Source organism: Oncorhynchus gorbuscha, linkage group LG24, assembly GCF_021184085.1.
Source record: "Oncorhynchus gorbuscha isolate QuinsamMale2020 ecotype Even-year linkage group LG24, OgorEven_v1.0, whole genome shotgun sequence".
Classification (NCBI taxonomy): Eukaryota; Metazoa; Chordata; class Actinopteri; order Salmoniformes; family Salmonidae; genus Oncorhynchus; species Oncorhynchus gorbuscha.
In genome coordinates this window covers 40,164,437-40,188,580 of record NC_060196.1, presented here as the reverse complement: position 1 = coordinate 40,188,580, position 24,144 = coordinate 40,164,437, and the positions used below count along the sequence as shown (strand labels likewise).

The following is a 24,144-nucleotide window of genomic DNA, read 5'->3' as shown; positions in this document are numbered from 1 at the left end:
GTTGTTCCCAGCATATATTCACATTCTATCATTATCTTAATGACACGCTCACGCAAGAACACACGCATAGCACACTTTACTTAAACGTTTGTGAAAATGATTTATAGACCATTGTTACGCCATGCCAAGGTCTTGCTCTCTTTAACACAACACACTCCAGGAAAGGACAGTATGCAACGGGCAACAAACACCTCGTCCTTTTGTCATCGTTATTCCAGATAGGTACATTATCTGTCTGATCAGTTTGTGTGGCCACTTATTAAGTACAGAATGGCTAAGTCACATCAGAAGCATTAGCCTTTCTCATATGACATGAGTATGATGACAAGTTAAAACAAAAACGGGGGGGGAGACGAAATGAGTAAGAAATGTTCAAATTCATATCCTGATGAAGGACAAACAATCAAGCTTTCAATAGTTGATTCCATAAACTGTTTTTAATGGTGAGTGAATGTTGTGCCTTTTCCTTTTCAATAAGAAAGATAACTTTGGGGCTTTTGATCAATGCATGAAAGCTTAAGTTTCATCATAACTGTTCTGACATTTAAAATATGTTTAAAAGGTAAATTAGTTACCTCTCTGTCAGTTTGGGAGGAGTTATAGGAGGACAGGCTCATTGTAATGGCTGGAATGGCATAAACAGAACAGTATCAAACACATGGCAATCACGTTGGACTTTATTCCATTCCAGCCATTACAATAAGCCCAGCCTCATCTGCACGGAACGGGACCTGACAAATGTCACCTATTACAGCAGGCAGGAAAGAAAAATGTCCTTTATTTTAAAAGGCTGCCTCCTTCCTGTCGGGGTCAGAGGCAAACAGACAGAAATCACAGGTTATATCTTACCTCTGGGTAAGTGGCTATATTTAAAAAACATCATTACATTACCTGTTATATGCATTCAACTTCATAATAATGTGAATGAGAGGAAAAGGCATATTTTGCCAACAGAACTCATTAGGAACGGTTAAGAATTGTGTTAAGGTTTGGCTTATGTCTGAAGCATATTAAATATGTATGTAATATACATCTATGGATTATGTAATCATATCTAGGTATGGTACTATAATGTATGAAAGCATTTCAGTAGTAGTGCTACTGAACCCCAGCGAGATAAAACGACAGCATTGTTTATTTAACTAAGCATCATTCCAGTCTTCTAATATTATTGACTATTCCTACTGAAACAAGTTTCCCCAAATCAGAACTGACCCTGTAACTGTAATTCACACTGATCCCAAGAACTAGATGATTCCTGCATAGCCCTGGCACAATTATCCTATAATCATCTAACTGACAATAACTGTGTAAAAATCATTTTCATCATAGTCTTAATGCCTTTATTTTAGGAGAAGAGGGGATTCCACTTTAAATTCAAGTAGACATAGTTTATCCAATAGCATTTTGCTAGCAGCACGGTCAGTAGGAGAAGCTTCATTTCCAAAGTTCCAAAGCAGTGTTGTATTCATTAGGTATGTAGTAGCTAAAGATGCATTACAAGGTCAAAACAAAAAATCTACAAAAATTACAATTTGTTACCCTAACATCCCACAATCGTCACAACTCTAGCATGAGACAAATTCTAGATAGGTTTGTTGTGAAGAGGAGTTGTAGTAATGGTGACAGAGGTAATTGACAGCTGACACGGTCTAGGTTCCAATATCCAAACTAGCATACCACTTATAATACATGCATGCTCAATGGACTGCTTCATTCTAAGTGCTACGCTAGTGAGGGTATTGGAAAAGAGTCACTGTTGTTTCTGTATCACTGGTCCTTGTCAGGCTTGTAGATGGAGAGGGTTCTGGCTGAGGGGTCTGTAGCATTGATCCAACGGGGCATCCAGTAGTGGCTGAGCCACTTAGCCTGGCCCGGGTAAAGCTTCTCAAACACCTGGCGGTAGAAGTACGCCTCTTTGGTTCTGGGAGGGAGGAACGGGAATGTCTTAGGAGCTTTCTCCAGATCGTAGTTGTTCACCTTGGAAGTGAGAAAGAAGGAGTCAGAATGTGTGTGTGCATATGTCATGTATGCCAGCGTGCCTGTGTGTGTACATGCGTGCCTGCTGCATGTGTGTGTGTGTGTGTGTGTGTGTGTGTGTGTGTGTGTGTGTGTGTGTGTGTGTGTGTGTGTGTGTGTGTGTGTGTGTGTGTGTGTGTGTGTGTGTGTGTGTGTGTGTGTGTGTGTGTGTGTGTGTGTGTGTGTACCTCAGACTCCATTTGGTCCTGCAGGCTGTTGTACCAGGACTTCTTGACAGAAGTCATTCCGTCGCTGAAGGCCTCTTTACGTCTCCATAGGATTTCGTCTGGGATCAGGTTCAGACCTTTAAATGAGTCTCTGAGGAGGTGCTTCTCCACTCCATCCTGGTTACACACACACATACACCCCTTAGTGAAACTGAACCGTGTTTGGAATTATAGCACCGGAATCCTTTACATGTTTGGAAACTGATATTTGCTTCAAGGACTCTGATTTGGATACACAACACTGGCAACAATCCCTCAAGAGACTTTTGCAATAATACATTACTTTCATACTCCATTATCTCATCAGAGCCACATCTACAGGATAGGGAGTGAGGATATGGTGATTGGGGCGGAGGAGACTGACCTTAGGTTGCCTCATCTCCTCAGGCAGGGAGAGGTAGTACGCTGTGAATCTGTGGTCCAGGAAAGGCACTCTCAGCTCCAGACTGTAGAGGAGAGGAGAGGAAGTCAGTTAGGTGGCCTCTTTAAAATGTACATCTTCTGTAATTATCTATAGCTTCTCAAAAGAAAGAGAGCAGATAGTGGTCTGATGAGTTTGAGGAAAGGGTGTAAAAAGGAATGAATGTATTGAAAAAGAAGATGCCCGTGCCCATGTGCAGCGGTTGTGCGGTCGGCTCTCAGGACGTCAAAGAGGTAGAGCTCCTTCATCAGACGAACACTCTCCTCTGCTGCTGCCTTGGGCGTGGGAGCCTGGAGCAGGAAGCAACAACTCAGTTCATATTCCCAGACATAACAACTGGTTCCAGGGTTAGGTTCAATTCCATTTTCAATTTAGTCTAACCACACATTTCCTATTGATTTCCATTTTTTATTTTTTTATTCATGCACTTCCTGAATTGACTACTGCATTCACCACAACCCTGACTGGTTCATGGAAATTGGTGAGTGAGAGAGAATGACATCTCTGATGTGGAACAAACTTACCTTGTGGAAGTAGATGTACCCCTGTGTCAGCTCATCAGAGCCCTCCCCAGAGAAGATCACCACGCTGTCAGTCTTCTCACGGATGTACTTTGACACTAGGTACATGCCTGCAAAATGAGAAAATATTATTGGAAACAGGATTGAGTTGAAGTAGGCCACACTCACTAATCTCCCAGGATTCCACTGGGATTCAAACCAGCCAATCAGAAGGAAAAGGTATGCAGCCTGACCAGACTCCCTTTGTCCAGGTCAGTGGGCACATTGAGAAGGTACAACAAAACTGTCTAGTGTCTAGGTATTTCACAAATGCGTCAGCCTCGTAGCCTATTCATTTAGCTTAAGTGGGACATCACTTCTGCTTGGTGTTTGGAGATTGAGGTCGATGTAAGACGGGATAGTGTTCTCTCACCGACAGAGGCGCGTATGGTGGTGATGTCATAGGTCTCCAGGTGAAAGATGACCTCCTCCACGGCTTTGAAACCTTCCTCAGGGGTGAAGTTGACCTCGTGGTGCTCACTGCCGATGTACGACGCCACCTGGAACACCACGAGACATTCACCAAGACATTCATTCACGTATTATCTATTTATTGCCTTCAACTTAAGATAATTCTCTTTTCCAATTACGGCCTGACCAAGAGGGAGCAGTGAGTTCACAAAGGAGCATTTATGATTATATTTGTATTCTATTCTGTTATTTCTGTATTAATTTAAATGCTCATTTGTAATGGCCTGTGAGCTGTAATATACTGGGTAAAAGATGCTACAAAAATAAAGTTGGATTATTACTGATTATGACGTTATACTGATATGAAACCAATTGACTAGCCTGCTAATATTGTTGCACTAGCTAAGTCTAGGAGTCCTAGATTTATGGTGTGCATCTATGTGAGAAATGAGCGTATGAGGACCGTGTTGTATGTACATGTGCCCAGGAGACAGCAAACTTACCAGGATCCAGGGCCGGCTCCGTCCTGACTCTTATGGGTTGGCTAGCCCAAGAGGATTATTGTTTGTTGTTGAAAAGGGTGAACAACATAGATACTTACAAAAATAAACTTCTAAAGCCGCTCCAAAACTAAAGATATCAAACAAAACAAAAACAAAGACCGGGCACCTGATTGCGCTTTATCAAGGCTAGACAGAGAACCTAGACACGGTTGCTGCTGCCCCCTGGGGGATGGAGTGTGGAAGTGTTGAATCATGCTGCTAAGACCTAACTTACCCAAACTGTTCATCACAATATCATAATCATCATTATTATAATGCAGTCTCTCTATGGAGGCTGGAGGGAGCCTCTCACCATGCGAGCAGCCAGGATGTCTGGGCTGTCTTCAGCCCCGATAGCGAAGGTCTGGATGGGGTACTTCAACTTCTCCTCTTTGGCCAGTTTTACCAGCATAGCTGCCACCAGACTGGAGTCCAGACCACCTGGTAGAAATATATAGTAACAGTCATGAAAAGTCTGGCCAGTTGAAGTGGGATGCAGAGGATTCGTGGCTTCTTCCATCATCAGGTTGCTGAAAGAACTTGGAATCCATGGACAGGCTCTGCGGCAGACCGTCAGAGCAGTTTCTCAAGCAGCTGAAAGAGGTAGCCAGTGGATCTGGATCAAACGGAAGGACCCTTGCTGGGCTATAACTTCATGACCCCTCACCCCCACCTGAGAACTCAATTCAGATCCCTCCAACTTGAGGAGGGCATATGAGGTATGCGGTCAGCTGTATGGCTGGCTCAGAGAAGAGGACGCCCCTGCCTTGCACAGTCCTGTGGGACATCTTAATTGGGCATGGGACACAAGCTAAGGCTTGATCACCCTTTAGCTGGCCACCTTTGATGAGGGTGTTTAGTGATTAAAGGCCGAAACACCCACTGATTCGAAGGCACACTACTGAGGATGTGTCCCAAAAATTGACATCTTACCCCAGTCTAAGAAATAAACCTCCCATGCCACTCTGTCAACATCACGGCAAATCTCATGCGAGTGCATTCCATCTATTGGCACAATGGACAGTTTTTAACATCTCGTCCCGTGTTTTATGATTCTGATTATCTGGACCAGTCCAGTGACTGCTGTGAAAGGACAGCTGACAACATAGGAAAGTCTGTGTGACAGCTTGGAGAGACAGCTGACCGGAGGGAATAGACCCCACTGGGGCTGTCATGGGTTAGCTACCCATGTTGGCAGTCTCCAACGCTGTTTCAGTATGTTGGAGACACCCGCTAAGTGCTACTGAAAGTCAACAAAGGAACATACCCCTAGAGCCTGCGAGAGCTGGGGCGCAAGATGGCTCAACGACTGATCACACGGTTACGGACCCAGGAACGGAAACGACTACGAGTAGGAACACAGCACATGAGACAACCATAACAGCAGCAGGACACACACTTCAGGTGTGCAGCTGTGGTTGGGAGAGAGTAACATCGGCAAGGGGGTTAAGGATCCATCAAGGGAGGAAAAGGTGCTTGTTAGAGAAGCAGAGACAGGGACCTCGCATTGACCAGTACTTCTTACGAAGCAGCCAGTCAAATCAGTCGAATGAAGCACAGCGACGGGATGCAAACCAAAGTTCGCAGAGCATCAGCACCCCTGTAACTGAGGAGGATAACACAAGCACAGAAATGCCGGTGGATGAACTCACCCAACCACAGAGACCTCTAAAAGAGGAAAAGATCAAAGGGCACAGACCGAGTGTGAAGTGGCCCAAAGCTGTTGAAAAGAGAGAGTGGGAAACAATCAACAACGACCTGACAAAAATCTTGGAACAACAGGTAGGAAAAGCAGAGAAAAAGCTTGAAAGGATGGGAGACATTATCTACCACTACGGAGAAGAGCGCTTTGGCGTAAACGAAAGGAGAAGTGGCAAGACACCTCCCGCACCAGCCAAATCTAGGAGACAGCAGGAGATCAAGATACTTGTCAGAGAGAGAAGGCAGCTGAGGAAGCAGTGGAAGAAGGCCTCTGATGCAGAGAGAGAAGGTCTCATGCTACTCCAAGCAGACATTAAATGTCGGCTGGCAACCTTGCCAAGAGCGGAAAACTTAAGGAAACTTCGTAGGAAGAAGGAACACTCAAGAACACGGTTCTATAAAAACCCCTTTAAGTTTGTCAAAGATCTCTTCGCAAAGGAAAAGTGCGGAATCCTAAAAACTACAAAGCCTGAACTGGAAGAACATCTGGAAAAGGTCCACCAGGACATGAAAAGGCATGAGCAGATAATCATCCCACATGACATCCCACCTATTCAACCACCAGAATTCAATCTGGACACTGACCCTCCAAAATGGAGGGAAGTAGAGAACGTTGTCCGAAGAGCAAGAGCGGCCTCGGCTCCTGGGCCTAATGGAGTACCATACAAGCTCTACAAGAACGCCCCGGATGTTCTACGCTTTCTTTGGAGGCTCATGAGGATAGTGTGGCAGAAGGAAATAATACCAAAGGCATGGCGAAGGGCTGGTGGTGTGCTAATCCCGAAAGAGAAGGATGCGACAGACATCAGTCAATTCCGACCAATCTCCCTTCTCAACGTCGAAGGGAAGATCTTTTTCAGTATAATAGCACAGAGGCTGTCCACTTATCTGGAAAGGAACAAGTACATTGATACATCTGTACAGAAAGCAGGCATTCCTGGTTTCTCTGGTTGCCTGGAACATACTAGTATGATTTGGCACCAGATCCAAACAGCTAAGAAGGACAAGAGAGACCTCTATGTCATCTTCCTCGACTTGGCCAATGCCTTTGGCTCAGTTCCCCATGAACTCCTCTGGGAATCCTTCAACATTTTCCACGTACCAGAACCCATCACTACACTGGTAAAGGCCTATTTCCAAGACCTGCAATTGTGTTTCACAACACCTGACTTCACAACAACATGGCAGCGCTTGGAAGTAGGCATAATGGCAGGCTGTACAATTTCTCCTCTGGCCTTCACTATGGCCATGGAAGTCATCATCAGGGCATCGAGATGGGTGGTCGGTGGTGAGAGAACTAAGGAAGGGCTCCGTCTCCCACCTATCCGAGCATACATGGATGACATGACTACACTGACCACCACTGCAGCATGCACCAGGCGGCTACTTGCAAAACTGCAGGATAACATCAAGTGGGCACGGATGAAATTCAAGCCAAGCAAATCTCGAAGCATCTCCATAGTCAAGGGACAGCTTAAAGATGTGAGGTTCTGCATTGGAGATGACCCGATACCAACGGTGTCTGAGCAACCCATCAAGAGCCTGGGTAGATGGTACAACGAAAGCCTCCGGGATAAAGATCAAGTGCAGCAAGTAAGGCAGGACATCGCCGACGGTCTTGAGAACATCAACAAGACCCTACTGCCTGGGAGGCTCAAGCTCTGGTGCCTACAGTTTGGACTTCTCCCCCGGGTAATGTGGCCACTCACCGTCTATGAGGTCCCAATAACAACAGTGGAGAAGATGGAGCGAACCATTACCTCATACGTGAAGAAATGGCTGGGTGTCCCACGATGCCTGAGTAACATCGGCCTCTATGGCAAAGGGGTCCTTGAACTACCTCTTACAAGTCTAACGGAGGAGTACAAGTGCTCTAAAGTAAGACTTCAGATGACATTGAAGGACTCCAAAGACCAGACCATTAGCAAGGCTGCACCTCCCCTACAAACTGGACGGAAATGGACATCATCCAATGCTGTGCAGCAAGCAACATCAGCCCTGAGACACCAAGACATTGTGGGGAATATCCAGCATGGAAGAGGAGGCTTTGGCCTGGCAGCAAGCAAACCAACGTTCCATAAGGCAACAACATCTGAACGCAGGAAGCTGGTGGTCGAGGAGGTGCGAAGACAGGAGGAGACTGCAAGAAGTGCAAAGGCTGTCTCTCTTGCTAAACAAGGGCAATGGACGCGGTGGGAAGGCCTGGAGAGGAGAAAGATCAACTGGAGTGAGCTTTGGCAAATGGAGGCAAGCAACATCAGCTTCATCATAAGAGCTGTTTATGATGTGCTTCCATCACCAAAAAATCTACATCAATGGTATGGCGAGGACTCGACCTGCCCCCTCTGCCCAGCTCCAGCGACTCTCAGGCATATAATGACAGGTTGCAAGACCAGCCTCTCACAAGGCCGCTACACCTGGAGGCACAATCAGGTCCTCAAGAGCCTGGCTGCAGCACTTGAGACCAAGAGGAGTGCAACCAATTCATTACCTCCAAAAACAAGCAATCCCGTCAAAACAACAACATTCATCCGGGAGGGACAGAAAAGGCCCAAGTATCCTCCTACAAAGCCAGAAACTGGACACCTAGCTATGGCCCGGGACTGGAAGATGCTTGTCGATATTGGCCAGCAACTCATTTTTCCACCTGAGATTGCTTCTACCAACCTTAGGCCAGACATGGTACTCTGGTCCCCTTCACGAAAGGCTGTGTACATCATAGAGCTCACAGTCCCGTGGGAAAACTCTGTTGAAGAGGCCTACGAACGTAAGAAATTGCGTAACACAGAGTTGGCAGCAGACGCAACTCAGCGTGGCTGGAATGCAAAAGTCTGGCCAGTTGAAGTGGGATGCAGAGGATTCGTGGCTTCTTCCATCATCAGGTTGCTGAAAGAACTTGGAATCCATGGACAGGCTCTGCGGCAGACCGTCAGAGCAGTTTCTCAAGCAGCTGAAAGAGGTAGCCAGTGGATCTGGATCAAACGGAAGGACCCTTGCTGGGCTATAACTTCATGACCCCTCACCCCCACCTGAGAACTCAATTCAGATCCCTCCAACTTGAGGAGGGCATATGAGGTATGCGGTCAGCTGTATGGCTGGCTCAGAGAAGAGGACGCCCCTGCCTTGCACAGTCCTGTGGGACATCTTAATTGGGCATGGGACACAAGCTAAGGCTTGATCACCCTTTAGCTGGCCACCTTTGATGAGGGTGTTTAGTGATTAAAGGCCGAAACACCCACTGATTCGAAGGCACACTACTGAGGATGTGTCCCAAAAATTGACATCTTACCCCAGTCTAAGAAATAAACCTCCCATGCCACTCTGTCAACATCACGGCAAATCTCATGCGAGTGCATTCCATCTATTGGCACAATGGACAGTTTTTAACATCTCGTCCCGTGTTTTATGATTCTACTAGCTTATCAAACATGTAATTTGACCTTTGGTGTAATGATAATTAGCAAGTATTCTAATGTATTTGCACAGACAAGCATAAGTAAAAAAAGACAAGTAACAGATCTGAAGCAGTACTTACGCAAGATTCCATGTGTGACACTACACAAAGAAGAAAAAAATATTATTTGTACCTGATAGAAGACAGCCGATCCTCCTGTGGGCCATGAGGCGTTTCCGGACAGCGTTCTCAAACAACAACCGAATGTTGCTCTTCACTGTCTCTGGGACAAAACCTACAGAGGACAGCAAGAGATCTTACTGTCATCACACAGGGACTGGTCAACTGAATGGTTAAGGACCGGCAAATCAACTCCGACATACTACACATCCAACTCCTATTGTCAGTGACTACAATGGTTTCAGTTGGACAAGAGGCTTCATTCATGGCAATACCCTCAATACCAAAAAACTTGCATCCTGAAACAATAATCAGTAAACCATTCCTCCCTTCATCTTAGGTGTCAAACAACATTTATCACCTTTCACTGATAGCTAGCTACAGGTAGTGGTACAGTTACATAATCAGTAACCTTGACCCACATTATGGTTGCTGTAAATCAAGATGCTGACGTTATGGAAATACTATGGATGTGTGTGTGTGTGTGCGTGCGTACCGGAGGGCAGCATTTCTACCGTGTCATAGACAGCGTGGCTGGGCTCCTGGGTGCAGTAGTGGAAGCGGTCCATCTGAATAGACTCTACCTTCCCAGTGGGCTTCAGGTCAAACACCTCAAAGTGCCCCGGGAGGAACGGAGTGATCTTAGGAGGAGAAGACATGGAGTGGGTGATATCAGTCAGACCTGGGAACAAACACACAAAACACGTTTAACAACTAACATGGTAACACTTTACATGACGTTGTTGTTAAACGTGTAGTAACACTATCATTAGACACTACTATCATCTTTAACAAGCTGTTACAATGTACTTTACTAATTGAATTTCAGTTGCATAGCAATAGAGTTGAGCCGTTTTTGTAATTACACAATATATATATTTTTACGCAAACATTAAAGTTCATTCTATTCTGAATAGGGATGGTTCTTTAATCCACTTGTGTAGCAACTACAACCACTCAACCCCAAATGAGATGTCAAGTAAGTAGTCCCCCCCTCACCTTTAGCCTCAGAGCTCACAGCCAGGAAGCCGTTGTCGGTCAGTAGTTTGAACATGGGCCGCACGCCATACGTATCCCTCCCCAGGAACACTTTCCTATTGGCTGTGTCCAGGAGGATGAAGGCGAACACTCCGTCCAATAGGGACGCCATCTTCTGAATCCCGAACCGCTCGTACAGGTGAAGCAGGATCTCACCGTCTACTTTGGTCTGGTAGTCCGTAAACTCAAACTGCTTCTTCAGCTAAAGAAGGAAAAAGATGAAGAAAAGTATCAGGATTATTATGAGATAAGACATTACAAGTGGTCATACATCCTCATGACATACACTCCCCTACATATTTATTTGTACAGTGAAGCACCATTTTTTTGCCTCAATACTCCAGCATTTTGGATTTGAGATTAAATGTTTTCTACGAGGCGACAGAACACCACCTTTTATTTGAAGGTATTTTCATACATATCTGTTTTACCGATTATAAATTAATGTGCCTTATGTATGTTGTCTCCCCATTTGAAGGGGTCACATGTATTTGGACACATTTTTTATAGTTTATTAAAATGTCAAAAGTATAGTATTTGGTCCCATATTACTAGCACGTAATGACTACACCAAGCTTGTGACTACAAACTTGGATGCATTTGCAGTTTGTGCCCAATAGAAATGATGGTGTCATTTTGGAATCACTTCTATTGCAATTAACAATGGAATTGTTTCAGAACACTTCTACATTAATGTGGATGCTACCATGATTACAGATAATCATGATTGAAATCTTAAATAATGATGAGTGACAAAGATCATGCCACCAGAACATCCCATCCTCTCACGACTACAAATAACAGGGGCGGTTAGCATTTTCAGTTGGGGGGTATGCTATTTATGCTTCTGTTACTTTCTCATTTGTCATTTAGTTCTCTCTCAAATGTTTTTTTAATTTGGCATTTTGAATGATTATACAGATAACACAGAGAGCACAGGCAGAGGGCAAAACACATACAGATCCCCTACCAAATCATACCCACTCCAACCCCCATGCTCTAACAGAACACACACAGATCCCCTACCACATTAAACCCACTCCAACCCCCATGCTCTAACAGAACACACACAGATCCCCTACCACATTAAACCCACTCCAACAGAATACACACAGATCCCCTACCACATTAAACCCACTCCATCAGAATACACACAGATTCCCTACCACATTAAAACCACTCCAACAGAATACACACAGATCCCCTACCACATTAAACCCACTCCAACAGAATACACACAGATCCCCTACCACATTAAACCCACTCCAACAGAATACACACAGATCCCCTACCACATTAAACCCACTCCAACAGAATACACACAGATCCCCTACCACATTAAACCCACTCCAACAGAATGCACACAGATCCCCTACCACATTAAACCCACTCCAACAGAATGCACACAGATCCCCTACCACATTAAACCCACTCCAACAGAATGCACACAGATCCCCTACCACATTAAACCCACTCCAACAGAATGCACACAGATCCCCTACCACATTAAACCCACTCCAACAGAATGCACACAGATCCCCTACCACATTAAACCCACTCCAACAGAATGCACACAGATCCCCTACCACATTAAACCCACTCCAACAGAATACACACAGATCCCCTACCACATTAAACCCACTCCAACAGAATACACACAGATCCCCTACCACATTAAACCCACTCCAACAGAATACACACAGATCCCCTACCACATTAAACCCACTCCAACAGAATACACACAGATCCCCTACCACATTAAACCCACTCCAACAGAATATACACAGATCCCCTACCACATTAAACCCACTCCAACAGAATACACACAGATCCCCTACCACATTAAACCCAATACACACAGATCCCCTACCACATTAAACCCACTCCAACAGATCCCCTACCACATTAAACCCACTCCAACAGAATACACACAGATCCCCCCTACCACATTAAACCCACTCCAACAGAATGCACACAGATCCCCTACCACATTAAACCCACTCCAACAGAATACACACAGATCCCCTACCACATTAAACCCACTCCAACAGAATGCACACAGATCCCCTACCACATTAAACCCACTCCAACAGAATACACACAGATCCCCTACCACATTAAACCCACTCCAACAGAATGCACACAGATCCCCTACCACATTAAACCCACTCCAACAGAATACACACAGATCCCCTACCACATTAAACCCACTCCAACAGAATACACACAGATCCCCTACCACATTAAACTCACTCCAACAGAATACACACAGATCCCCTACCACATTAAACCCACTCCAACAGAATACACACAGATCCCCTACCACATTAAACCCACTCCAACAGAATACACACAGATCCCCTACCACCCCCCCCCCATCCCCATATCAGACTTAAAACAGGCATGATATAGAATTTCAGTAATATAATCAAATAACAAAAAGTTTTTAAAAAGGTGATATTGTAATTTGGGTTGGTTTATGGAGTTGTGAAATTAGCTGGCTCCATGTCTCCTACAAAGGATAAGAAAGGTTGCCAGGTATTAGAAAATGTAATTGCGGTCACTCTTCATTATCTAAAACGGTAAAACAGATATGTATGAAAATAACCTAAAATAAAATGGAGTATAGAGCCTAGTGAAAGGCTTCAGCTTCTCTGTCCACATAAATACATAGGGGAGTGTACATGCTCATGACATACAGGCTGATAATCACAATGGATTGTAGGAAGGGTATGCACACTCAAATCCAACAAACCCAGGGTACATAAGATGTGCAATATAATAAGTTAGTGCATTGTTTTTAAAGACCGAGAATACCATTATCAATATGATCTTCCTACTATCTTCGCTCCTGGTTCTCAAACTCACATGAACAAAAGATTGCCTAAACTTCTTTGGCCACACACTGGTACCAGTCAAAAGTTAGGACACACCTACTCAACCAAAAAAAAGTCTTAAGTCAAAATATATTTTAGATTTGAGAATCTTCAAATTAGCCACCCTTTGTCTTAATGACAGCTTTGCAAACTCTTGGTAGTTACCTGGAATGCATTTCAATTAACAGGTGTGCCTTGTTAAAAGTTAGCTTATAGCTATGGAAACAGATGCCTTTTTTTGCTATGTTTTTGGGGAAGAACATTGTTTGCATCCAAGAGCTAGATAGCTTTTTTTAAATGACCAGCACTGTAGATGCACGAGACAACTTTACCAGCATCATAGCATATGTATCGATGCATCGTTGTGACATATGAAATACGAGGGAGTGTAATAACTACGTAAAAAATAATGAATGCATTAAATTATTGTGATGTGCAATCATATTCAGGTCTTGATTGGTCAACAAGCTTATTTGACATGTCAAACAGTGTTATTTGACACGCAAACAAACGGCGTTACATAGTATGATGAATCCTGGTTTAGAATGAAACGACTGAACAAATTAATGAAACCGCACAGCAAGTAAGTGAAAGAAATTGGTTTTGATTATGTTTTACTAGTAATGGGGACATATGTAAATACCAACAAAATAACTTTTTGGTTAGTGTGGTGTGTGTGTGTAAACTTTATTTAACTAGGCAAGTCAGATGAACAACTTCTTCAGGATTGGTGGGTCTGCTGCGGGACGGTTGAGCTAACGTAGACTAATGTGATTAGCATGAGGTTGTGAGTAAGAAGAACATTTCCCAGGACATAGCCATACCTGATAATGGCAGAAAGCTTAAATTCTTGTTAATCTAACTGCACTGTCCAATTTACAGTAGCTATTACAGTGAAATAATACCATGCTATTGTTTGAGGAGAGTGCACAGTTTTGAACAAGAAAAGTTATTAATAAACAAATTAGGCACATTTGGGCAGTAAAACTTTGAACAGAAATGCAAAGGTTCATTGGATCAGACTAAAACTTTGCACATACACTGCTGCCATCTAGTGGCCAATATCTAAATTGTACCTGGGCTGGAATAATACAGACGTGGCCAAAAGACACAAATATTAATTTCCACAAAGTTTGCTGCCTCAATGTCTTTAGATATTTTTGTCAGATGTTACTATGGAATACTGAAGTAAAATTACAAGCATTTCATAAGTGTCAAAGGCTTTTATTGACAATTACATTAAGTTGATGCAAAGAGCCAAGATTTGCAGTGTTGACCCTTCTTTTTCAAGACCTCTGCAAATCCGCCCTGGCATGCTGTTAATTAACTTCTGGGCCACATCCTGAATGATGGCATCCCATTCTTGCTTAATCAATGCTTGGAGCTTGTTAGAATTTGTGGGTTTTTGTTTGTCCACCCGCCTCTTGAGGATTGACCACAAATTCTCAATGGGATTAAGGTCTGGGGAGTTTCCTGGCCATGGACCCAAAATATCAATGTTTTGTTCCCAAAGACACTTAGATATCACTTTTTCCTTATGGCAAGGTGCTCCATCATGCTGGAAAAGGCATTGTTTGTCACTAAACTGTTCCTGGATGTTTGGGAGAAGTTGCACTCAGAGGATGTGTTGGTACCATTCCTGATTCATGGCTGTGTTCTTAGGTAAAATTGTGAGTGAGCCCACTCCCTTGGCTGAGAAGCAACCCCACACATGAATGGTCTCCGGATGCTTTACTGTTGGCATGACACAGGACTGATGGTAGCGCTCACCTTGTCTTCTCCGGACAAGCTTTTTTTCCGGATGCCCCAAACAATCGGAAAGGTGATTCATCAGAGAAAATGACTTTACCCCAGTCCTCAGCAGTCCAATCCCTTGGTTTCTCAAATCATTGCCTCGCCTGGTTCACCAACTACTTATCCGATAGAGTTCAGTATGTCAAATCGGAGGGCCTGCTGTCCGGACCTCTGGCAGTCTCTATGGGGGTGCCACAGGGTTCAATTCTCGGGCCGACACTCTTTTCTGTATACATCAATGATGTCGCTCTCGCTGCTGGTGCTTCTTTGAGCCATCTCTACGCAGACAACACCATTCTGTATACCTCTGGCCCTTCTTTGGACACTGTGTTGACTAACTTCCAGATGAGCTTCAATGCCATACAACTCCCCTTCTGTGGCCTCCAACACCCTACTCAACAAATTGGCCTGCTCCTCAGTCCCAGTTGCTAATATATGCATATTATTATTAGTATTGGATAGAAAACACTGAAGTTTCTAAAACTGTTTGAATGATGTCTGTGAGTATAACAGAACTCATATGGCAGGCAAAAACCTGAGAAGAAATCCAAACAGGAAGTGGGAAATCTGAGGTTGGTCAATTTCAACCCAGCCCCTATTGAATACACAGTGGGATATTGGTTATGTTGCACTTCCTACGGCTTCCACTAGATGTCAACCGTCTTTAGAAACTTGAATGAGACTTCTACTGTGATGTGGGGCCGGATGGGAGCTGTTTGAGTCAGTGGTCTGGCAGAGAGCCAGGTTCTGGTCACTCATTTCACCTGATAGCGACCTGCGTTCCAAGGCTTTTCTTCAGACAAAGGAATTCTCCGGTTGGAACGTTGAAGATATACGATAACATCCTAAAGCTTGATTCTATACTTAGTTTGACAAGTTTCTTCGACCTGTAATATAACTTTTTTAAGTTTTCATCCGACTGGACCTGCACGAGCGTTTGGATTTGTGTACTAAACGCCCTAACAAAAGTAGCTACTTGGACATAAATAATGGACATTATCGAACAAATCAAACATTTATTGTGGAACTAGGATTCCTGGGAGTGCATTCTGATGAAAATCATCAAAGGGAATATTTATAATGTTATTTCTGATTTCTGTTGACTCCAACATGACGGATAAAAAAAAAAATTATGAGCGCTGTCTCAGATTATTGCATGGTTTGCTTTTTCTGAAATCTGACACAGCGGTTGCATTAACTTTTTATGGCTGCAGGGGCAGTACTGAGTAGCTTGGATGAAAAGGTGCCCATTGTAAACGGCCAGCTCCTCAGTCTCAGTTGCTAATATATGCATATTATTATTAGTATTGGATAGAAAACGCTCTAAAGTTTCCAAAAACTGTCTAAATATTGTCTGTGAGTATAACAGAACTGATATTGCAGTCAAGACCCTGAGGAAAATCAAAGCAGGAAGTGGCTTCTATTTTGAAAACTCCATGTTCCATAGCCTCCCTTTGCTCCATTTAAAGGGATAAGAAACAGATTCATTTTCCTGTCTTCAGACAGTTTCAGGCTTTTATTTTGAAAAATGAGCCAGAACGATAACGTCAAGTGGTCACACGAGTTTTGCTCACGCAACAGAGTTTGTATAGGTATTGCTTTTCCCTCTCCTACTGTGAAAGACATTTGCAGTTTATATATATATATATATATATGGATTATATATATTTTTAAACAACCTGAGGATTGACTATAAAAAAACGTTTGACATGTTTCTGTGGACATTATGGAAACTATTTGGAATTTGTCTGCGTTGTCGTGACCACTCTTTCCTGTGGATTTCTGAACATACCTCTGTTTGTCACGTTATTTTGGATCTAAAAATAATCTTTATGGAACAAAAGGAACATTTGTTGTGTAACTGGGAGTCTCGTGAGTGAAAACATCTGAAGATCAAAAGGTAAACGATTCCTTTGATTGCTTTTCTGATTTGTGACCGAGCTACCTGATGCTAAGTGTACTTAATGTTTTATCGTGCGATCGATAAACTTACACAAACGCTTTAATTGCTTTCGCTGTAAAGCATAATTTCAAAATCTGACTAGACAGGTGGATTAACAAAAGGCTAAGCTGTGTTTTCCTATATTGCACTTGTGATTTCATGAATATAAATATTTATAGTAAAATGTATTGTATGTAGCGCTATGATATTCAGCGGTTGTTGATGACACTTATCCCGATATTGGGATTGCAGCCATAACAAGTTAAGGAGAGGTAGATCTATATTTCCATGTCTAACAATTGTATTTTCATCAACATTTGTAATGAGTATTTCTCTAAAATGATGTGGCTCGCTGCAATATCACCGGATGTTTATGGAACTAGTGAACGTAACGCGCCAATGTATACTGAGATTTTTTAAAATAAATATGAACTTTATAAAACAAAACATACATGTATTGTGTAACATGAAGTCCTATGAGTGTCATCTGATGAAGATCATCAAAGTTTAGTGATTAATTTTATCTCTATTTGTGCTTTTTGTGACTCCTCTCTTTGGCTGAAAAATTGGCTAGGTTTTTCTGTGAGTTGGTGGTGACCTCACATAATCGTTTGTGGTACTTTCGCTGTAAAGCCTACTTGAAAATCGGACACTGTGGTGGGATTAACAAAAAGATTACATTTAAAACGGTATAAAATACATGTCTGTTTGAGGATTTTTAATTATGAGATTTGTTGTTTTGAATTTGGCGCCCTGCACTTTCACTGGCTGTTGTCATATCGATCCCGTTAACGGGATTGCAGCCCTAAGAAGTTTTAAGCACCAGCTGTCAGAGCAGCTCACAGATCACTGCACCTGTACATAGCTCATCTGTAGATCTACCTCGTCCCCATACTGTATTTATTTATTTATCTATCTTGCTCCTTTGCACCCCAGTATCTCAACTTGCACATCCTACCATTCCAGTGTTTAATTGCTATATTGTAATGACTTCACCACCATGGCCTATTTATTGCCTTACCTCTCTAATCCTACCTCATTTACACATGCTGTATATAGATTTTTCTACTGTATTGTTGATTGTATGTTTGTTTATTCCATGTATAACTCTGTTGTTGTACGCGTCGAACTGCTTTGCTTTATCTTGGCCAGGTCGCAAATGAGAACTTGTTCTCAACTAGTCTACCTGGTTAAATAAAGGTGAAATAAAAAAATAAAATACCTTTTGCAGAATATCAGTCTGTCCCAGATGTTTTTCCTGGAGAGAAGTGGCTTCTTTGCTGCCCTTCTTGACACCAGGCCATCCTCCAAAAGCCTTCGCCTCAATGTGCGTGCAGATGTACTCACACCTGCCTGCTGCCATTCCTGAGCAAGCTCTATACTGGTGGTGCCCCGATCCCACAGCTGAATCAACTATAGGAGACGGTCCAGGCGCTTGCTGGACTTTCTTGGGCGCCCTGAAGCCTTCTTCACAACAATTGAACCGCTCTCCTTGAAGTTCTTGATGATCCGATAAATGGTTGATTTAGGTGTAATCTTACTGGCAGCAATATCTTAGCCTTGCCCTTCTTGTGCAAAGCAATGATGACGGCACTTGTTTCCTAGCAGGTAACCATGGTTGACAGAGGAAGAACAATGATTCCAAGCACCATCCTCCTTTTGAAGCTTCCAGTCTGTTATTCGAACTCAATCAGCATGACAGCATGACCAGCCTTGTCAACACTCACACCTGTGTTAACGAGAGAATCACTGACATGTCAGCTGGTCCTTTTGTGGCAGGGCTGAAATGCAGGAAATGTTTTTTTGGTATTCAGTTCATTTGCATGGCAAAGAGGGACTTTGCAATTAATTGCAATTCATCAGATCAATCTTCATAACATTCTGGAGTATATGCAAATTGCCACATTCAAATTGAGGCAGCAGACTGTGAAGATTCATGTGTCATTCTGAAAACTTTTGGCCACGACTGTACATTATGGCCTTTCTCTTGCATTTCAAAGGTGATGGTACAAAAAAAGGTAGTTTTTTATTTGCATTTTCTTTACCAGATCTAATGTGGTATATTCTCCTACATTCCTTTCATATTTCCACAAACGTCAAACTGTTTCCTTTCAAATGGTACCAATAAAATGCATATCCTTTCTTCAGGGCCTGAGCTACAGGCAGTTAAGATTTAGGTATGTCATTTTAGGTAAAAATTGAAAAAAGGGGCCAATACTTAAGAGGATTTATTAAGAACAAATTCCTATTTACAATGACCGCCTACCCCGGCCAACGATGGGCCAATTGTGCACCGCCCTATGGGACTCCTAATCACAGCCGGATGCGATACAGCCTAGATTTGAACCAGGGACTGTGGCTTAGACCGCTGTGTACATGTGTGTGTGTTAAGTATTTAACTGTACTAGAACACTTAAAAGGCCCCTAAATATGTTTATTGGTTGTCGGTAAATATTGGATATCATATAGACCAAAAACGTCATATCATATTTTGATGTCTTCACTATTATTATACAATGTAGAAAATAGTCCAAATAAAGAAAAACACTTGAATGAGTAGGTGTGTCCTAACTTTTGACTGGTACTTTAAGTCCCTTTGGCAAAAAAAGAGTGCCTTTTCAAGAAAAGAGGAGTTGCCTGGCCTAAAGCCATCAACCCACTAAAGTTAGTATGTCCCTGCTTCGTGACTAGCAAGTAGAAACTGAATATGTTCCACACCAAAACATGTCCAGTTCCCAGAGGCCTAGTCCCATCTCCATACCGACAGTTTCCGGCGGTCCAGAAGCTTGGATTCCAGGCTATACCGTATGTGTCTATGGGCCATAACTACTATGTGGTTTATAAATCTCCTACCCTAGTTTCACGTCACAAATTCCAGGCTATGGTAGGAGATCTACAAACCCCACAGTAGTTATGGCCCATAGACACAAGGTATAGCCTGGAATCGACGTAGTTTCACATCACAATTCCCAGGCTATGTGGATTCCAGGCTGTACCTTGTGTCTATTGGCCATAACTACTGTGGGGTTTGTAGACCTATTGAGCCTGGGATTTGTGAAACAATGTGGATTCCAGGCTAGACATACCGTGTGGTGGTTGTAGATCTCCCCGTTGTAGACGAGCCACAGGTAGGGGAACTTCTTGATGCGGATGGGTTGCATGCCATACAGCTGGTCTATGATAGCCAGGCGATGGAAGCCGAAGCAACAGTTTGTGAAGCCGTTGACATTCTCAAAACGAAAAGCGTCTGGGCCCCGGTGGGCGATCTTCATAGCGTTGGTGCACTGAATCGACATGCACTCATCACTGCCAAACAAGGCCCAAATACCACACATCCTGGAGCTGAAGAGGTGAGAGATAGGGGAGGGGGAGGGAAAGGATAAATGGAGAAAGAGACAGGGGGTTAATATATATATGCAACAAGAGACTAGTGCCCCTTCAGCAACTGTTCTTTTCAAATTTTCAACTTAGAAGGAAGAAAAACCTTAAGGGTTATACAACGGACTATTGGACATATTTTACCTTTGTAAATCAGATAGGAAACTATAAGAGAGGCTATATCCAAAGTGGCGCAGCGGTCTAAGGCACTGCATCTAAGTGCTAGAGGGGTCACTGGTTCGATTCCAGGCTGTATCACAACCAGCTGTGATTGGGAGTACCATAGGGTGGCACACAATTGGCCAGTGTAGGCTGTCAGTGTAAATAAGAATGTTCTTAACTGACTTGCCTAGTTACATAAAGGTTCAATAAAATACCACTGTCATACTTTATTACTAAACTATATGTCAAAAAACTATTATGCTGTGGATTTAATATAATTCAGCAGTAAGTGAGATTTTAAAACATAGCTTTCCAAACTTTGTACTCCAGCATTAGCAGATTGACAGCTGCTTGAGTGCTGAATCACATCCAGGAATGCCGATGATAGAATTGGACAAGCCTCACGATAGATGTATTGTAACGACCTTGGGTTTATGAGCGCTGATATCGACTTCACCCCTTGAGCATACTTTGGGGCACAGTTGATGGCGTGCTGGACTTCGGGCCAGAAGGTTGAGGGTTCGAGACCAGCTCCCTGCCCTTTTCTTTACAGTATCATTGCCGTCATGTTACTTAGTATTATTTATCGATTCGTGACACACAAAAAAACACAGTTGGTTCCGGATCATTACCCATACAAAAAATAAAAAAAATAAGCGTTTAGGCAAGTTACACACCGGAAACTGTTTCATAATGTGAGTCCCCATCACATTTAATAAACAAATAAGGTATATTCCATTTGGCTTTATCATAACGCAGAAAACACCCGGCAATAGAAAGAACGGGTAACAGTTATCTCCATACGAGAAATGAAAGACACATTCGATTAAAAGGCATGGCAGAGAGTCTACCGAAAGACATACCTTTATTTCGTGGACACAAGAGGGTGAAGCAGAATTATTATCCTCAGCGGCGGAAGATGCAACAGAGAAAAAACTAGTACACTGAAAACGTACTTCCTGAACTGGAAGATGGGCGTGACTTGCAACATCAGGTTAAGATTACATCAATTTACGCTTAAATTTGAGATGATCAGATTTCACATACATTCTAGTTAGTTTTCCAGCCAAATGTGACATGTGACAATAGACATATGTTCTTATATAAACATAGATACATATATAATGCGAATGGTATTAGATTTCAACATGGCAAAATGAGGTCAACCTAATAAAAAAGGTCTCTCTCATATGGCTGAGTTCACACAGGCAGACCAATTCTGATATTTGTTCCTCTAATTGGTGGGGGGAATGACGGACGTGAACAAACGTGAATTAAAATGCGCAGTAATGAATGAGCGGAAACAGACGGGCCGCGAGCTTCTGTTGCGCGTCAGTCATCGCGCGCATGTTTATTTTGTCCACCCACAACAGACGCGAACTGTACACGCAGGTGGAAATATCAAAACGAACGCTGAACCAACTATGTTAATTTGGAAACAGGTCGAAAAGCATTGAACATTATAGCAATTTAGCTAGCTTGTTGTTGCTAGCTAATTTGTCCTGGGATATAAAAATTGGGTTGTTGCTTTACCTGAAATACAAGTTCCTCTACTAATTCCACAGATAAAGGGCAACCAGAGTTCGTTTCCAGTAATCACCTGCTTCAGGCTTCTTCGGCCTTTGTCTTCTTCGATGATGTTTAATGGCGGTTGGCATCCAATAAATATGTAAAAATTATCAAAGTGGCATTATTTAGTGACTAGTGATCCATTTATTAAAGCGGCCAATGATTGAGTCTATGAGATGGCCCCGAAGAACATTGATGACGTTTTTCATTCACCCAACCAATTGTGCTTTTTTTTAAACGTATTGTGTACATAATGTTGCTGCTACCATCTCTTATGACCAAAAATAACATATGGACACCAGAAAAGCAATTGTGGACTGGAATAAACTTTTTCCTTTAACGAGTCCCACGAGAAGGATATCCTGCTTTCACTGGAACAGGCTCAGATCCACACCTTTTCTGTGAAGTAAAGACTCCGGAAAAGAGGCCGTAGATCAGGCACCCTTCTGAGAATCCGGGGGCGAGCAAGTATACTCCCATTGCCTTCCATTCTTCTTGCTATCGTGCTAATTGGAAAATTAAATTGATGACCTACGATTAAGATTATCCTACCAACGGGACATTAAAAACTGTACCATCTTATGTTTCACCGAGATGTGGCTGAATGAAGATAGATAATATAGAGCTAGCGGTATTTTCCATGCACCGGCAGAACAGAGATGCTACCTCTGGTAAGACAATGGGTGGGGGTGTGTGTCTTTTTGTCAATAACAGCTGGTGCGCGATGTCTAATATTAAAGTCTTGAGCTATTGCTCACCTGAGAGAGTACCTTAAAATAAGCTGTAGACCACACTATCTACAAAGAGAGTATCCGTATTATTTGTAGCCATCTATTTACCACCACAAAGCAAAGCTGGCACTAAGACCACCCTCAAGCAATTCTATAATGCCAAAAGCAAAGGGAAAAAGCGCTCCTAGTGGCCGGGGACTTGCAGGCAAACTTAAATCAGTTTCAACTATTTTTTACCAGCATGTCACATGTGTAACCAGGAGAAAAAAATCCTAGACCACCTTTACTCCACACACAGAGATGCATAAAGCGCTCACACACCCTCCATTTGGCAAATCTGACCATAATTCTATCCTGCTGATTCCTGCTTACAAGCAAAACCTAAAGCAGGTAGTACCAGTGACTCGCTCAATACGGAAGTGGTCAGATGACGCTGATACTACACTAGAGGACTGTTTTGCTAGCAGACTGGAATATGTTCCAGGAACCATCCAATGTCATTGAGGAATACACAACCTCAGTCATCGGCTTCATCAATAAGTGTGTCAATGACGTCGTCCCCACAGTGGCTGTACGTACATATCCCAACCAGAAGGCATGGATTACAGGCAACATCCGCATTTAGTTAAAGCTGCCGCTTTCAAGGAGCGGGACACTAATCTGGACTCTTATAAGAAATCCCGCTATGTCCTCCGATGAACCATCAAACAAGCGAAGCGTCAATACAGGATTAAGATTGAATCCTACAACATCGGCTCCGACGCTGTTCTGGATGACTGTGATAATGCTCTCGGAGCCAACGTGAACAAAACTTACTTTTAAACAGGTCAACATTCACATAGCCGCTGGGCCAGACGGATTACCAGGACAGGTACTCAAAGCATGCAAGTGTCTTCAAGTGACATTTTCAACCTCCCCCTGACAGACTCTGTAATACCTACATGTTTCAAGCAGACCACCATAGTCACTGTTCCCAAGGAAGCGAAGGTAACCTGCCTAAATGATTACCGCCCTGTGGCACTCACGTCAGTAGCCATTTAGTGCTTTGAAAGTCTGGTCATGGCTCAGATCAACAGTATCCTCCCGGACACCCTAGACCCACTCCAATTCACATAACGCCCCAACAAATCCACAGATGACAAATTTAATCACACTCCACACCTCTCTTTCTCACCTGGACAAAAGGAACACCCATGTGA

At 43.1% G+C, this 24,144-nt stretch overlaps 1 protein-coding gene across 2 annotated transcripts; it reads right to left on the bottom strand.

The window, feature by feature from the left end:
• Nucleotides 1-1,320: 1,320 nt before the first annotated feature.
• Nucleotides 1,321-22,273, bottom strand: LOC124013367 (asparagine synthetase [glutamine-hydrolyzing]-like). 2 transcript variants are annotated; one of them, XM_046327671.1, is made up of 12 exons: nucleotides 22,179-22,273; nucleotides 20,192-20,447; nucleotides 10,455-10,695; nucleotides 9,952-10,137; nucleotides 9,469-9,570; nucleotides 4,494-4,621; nucleotides 3,601-3,727; nucleotides 3,192-3,298; nucleotides 2,857-2,957; nucleotides 2,611-2,692; nucleotides 2,208-2,363; nucleotides 1,321-1,980 (listed from the first exon to the last, which is right to left on the bottom strand). In XM_046327671.1, exons 2-12 carry the CDS (start codon nucleotides 20,438-20,440, stop codon nucleotides 1,771-1,773), a joined length of 1,689 nt encoding a protein of 562 aa, XP_046183627.1. In that variant the 5' UTR covers nucleotides 20,441-20,447; nucleotides 22,179-22,273; the 3' UTR covers nucleotides 1,321-1,770. The 2 variants fall into 2 exon arrangements, with proteins under 2 accessions (XP_046183627.1, XP_046183626.1); XM_046327670.1 differs by lacking the exon at nucleotides 22,179-22,273 and adding an exon at nucleotides 21,509-21,664.
• Nucleotides 22,274-24,144: the final 1,871 nt, after the last annotated feature.

Coding starts and splice junctions, on each gene's coding strand:
- LOC124013367 (XM_046327671.1), bottom strand. CDS start 20,440: ATGTGTGGTATTTGGGCCTTGTTTGGCAGTGATGAGTGCATGTCGATT. Junction 10,138..10,454: donor TGTGAGCTCTGAGGCTAAAG/GTGAGGGGGGGA, acceptor GTTTGTTCCCAG/GTCTGACTGATATCACCCAC. Junction 9,571..9,951: donor GGTAGAAATGCTGCCCTCCG/GTACGCACGCAC, acceptor TGTCCTCTGTAG/GTTTTGTCCCAGAGACAGTG.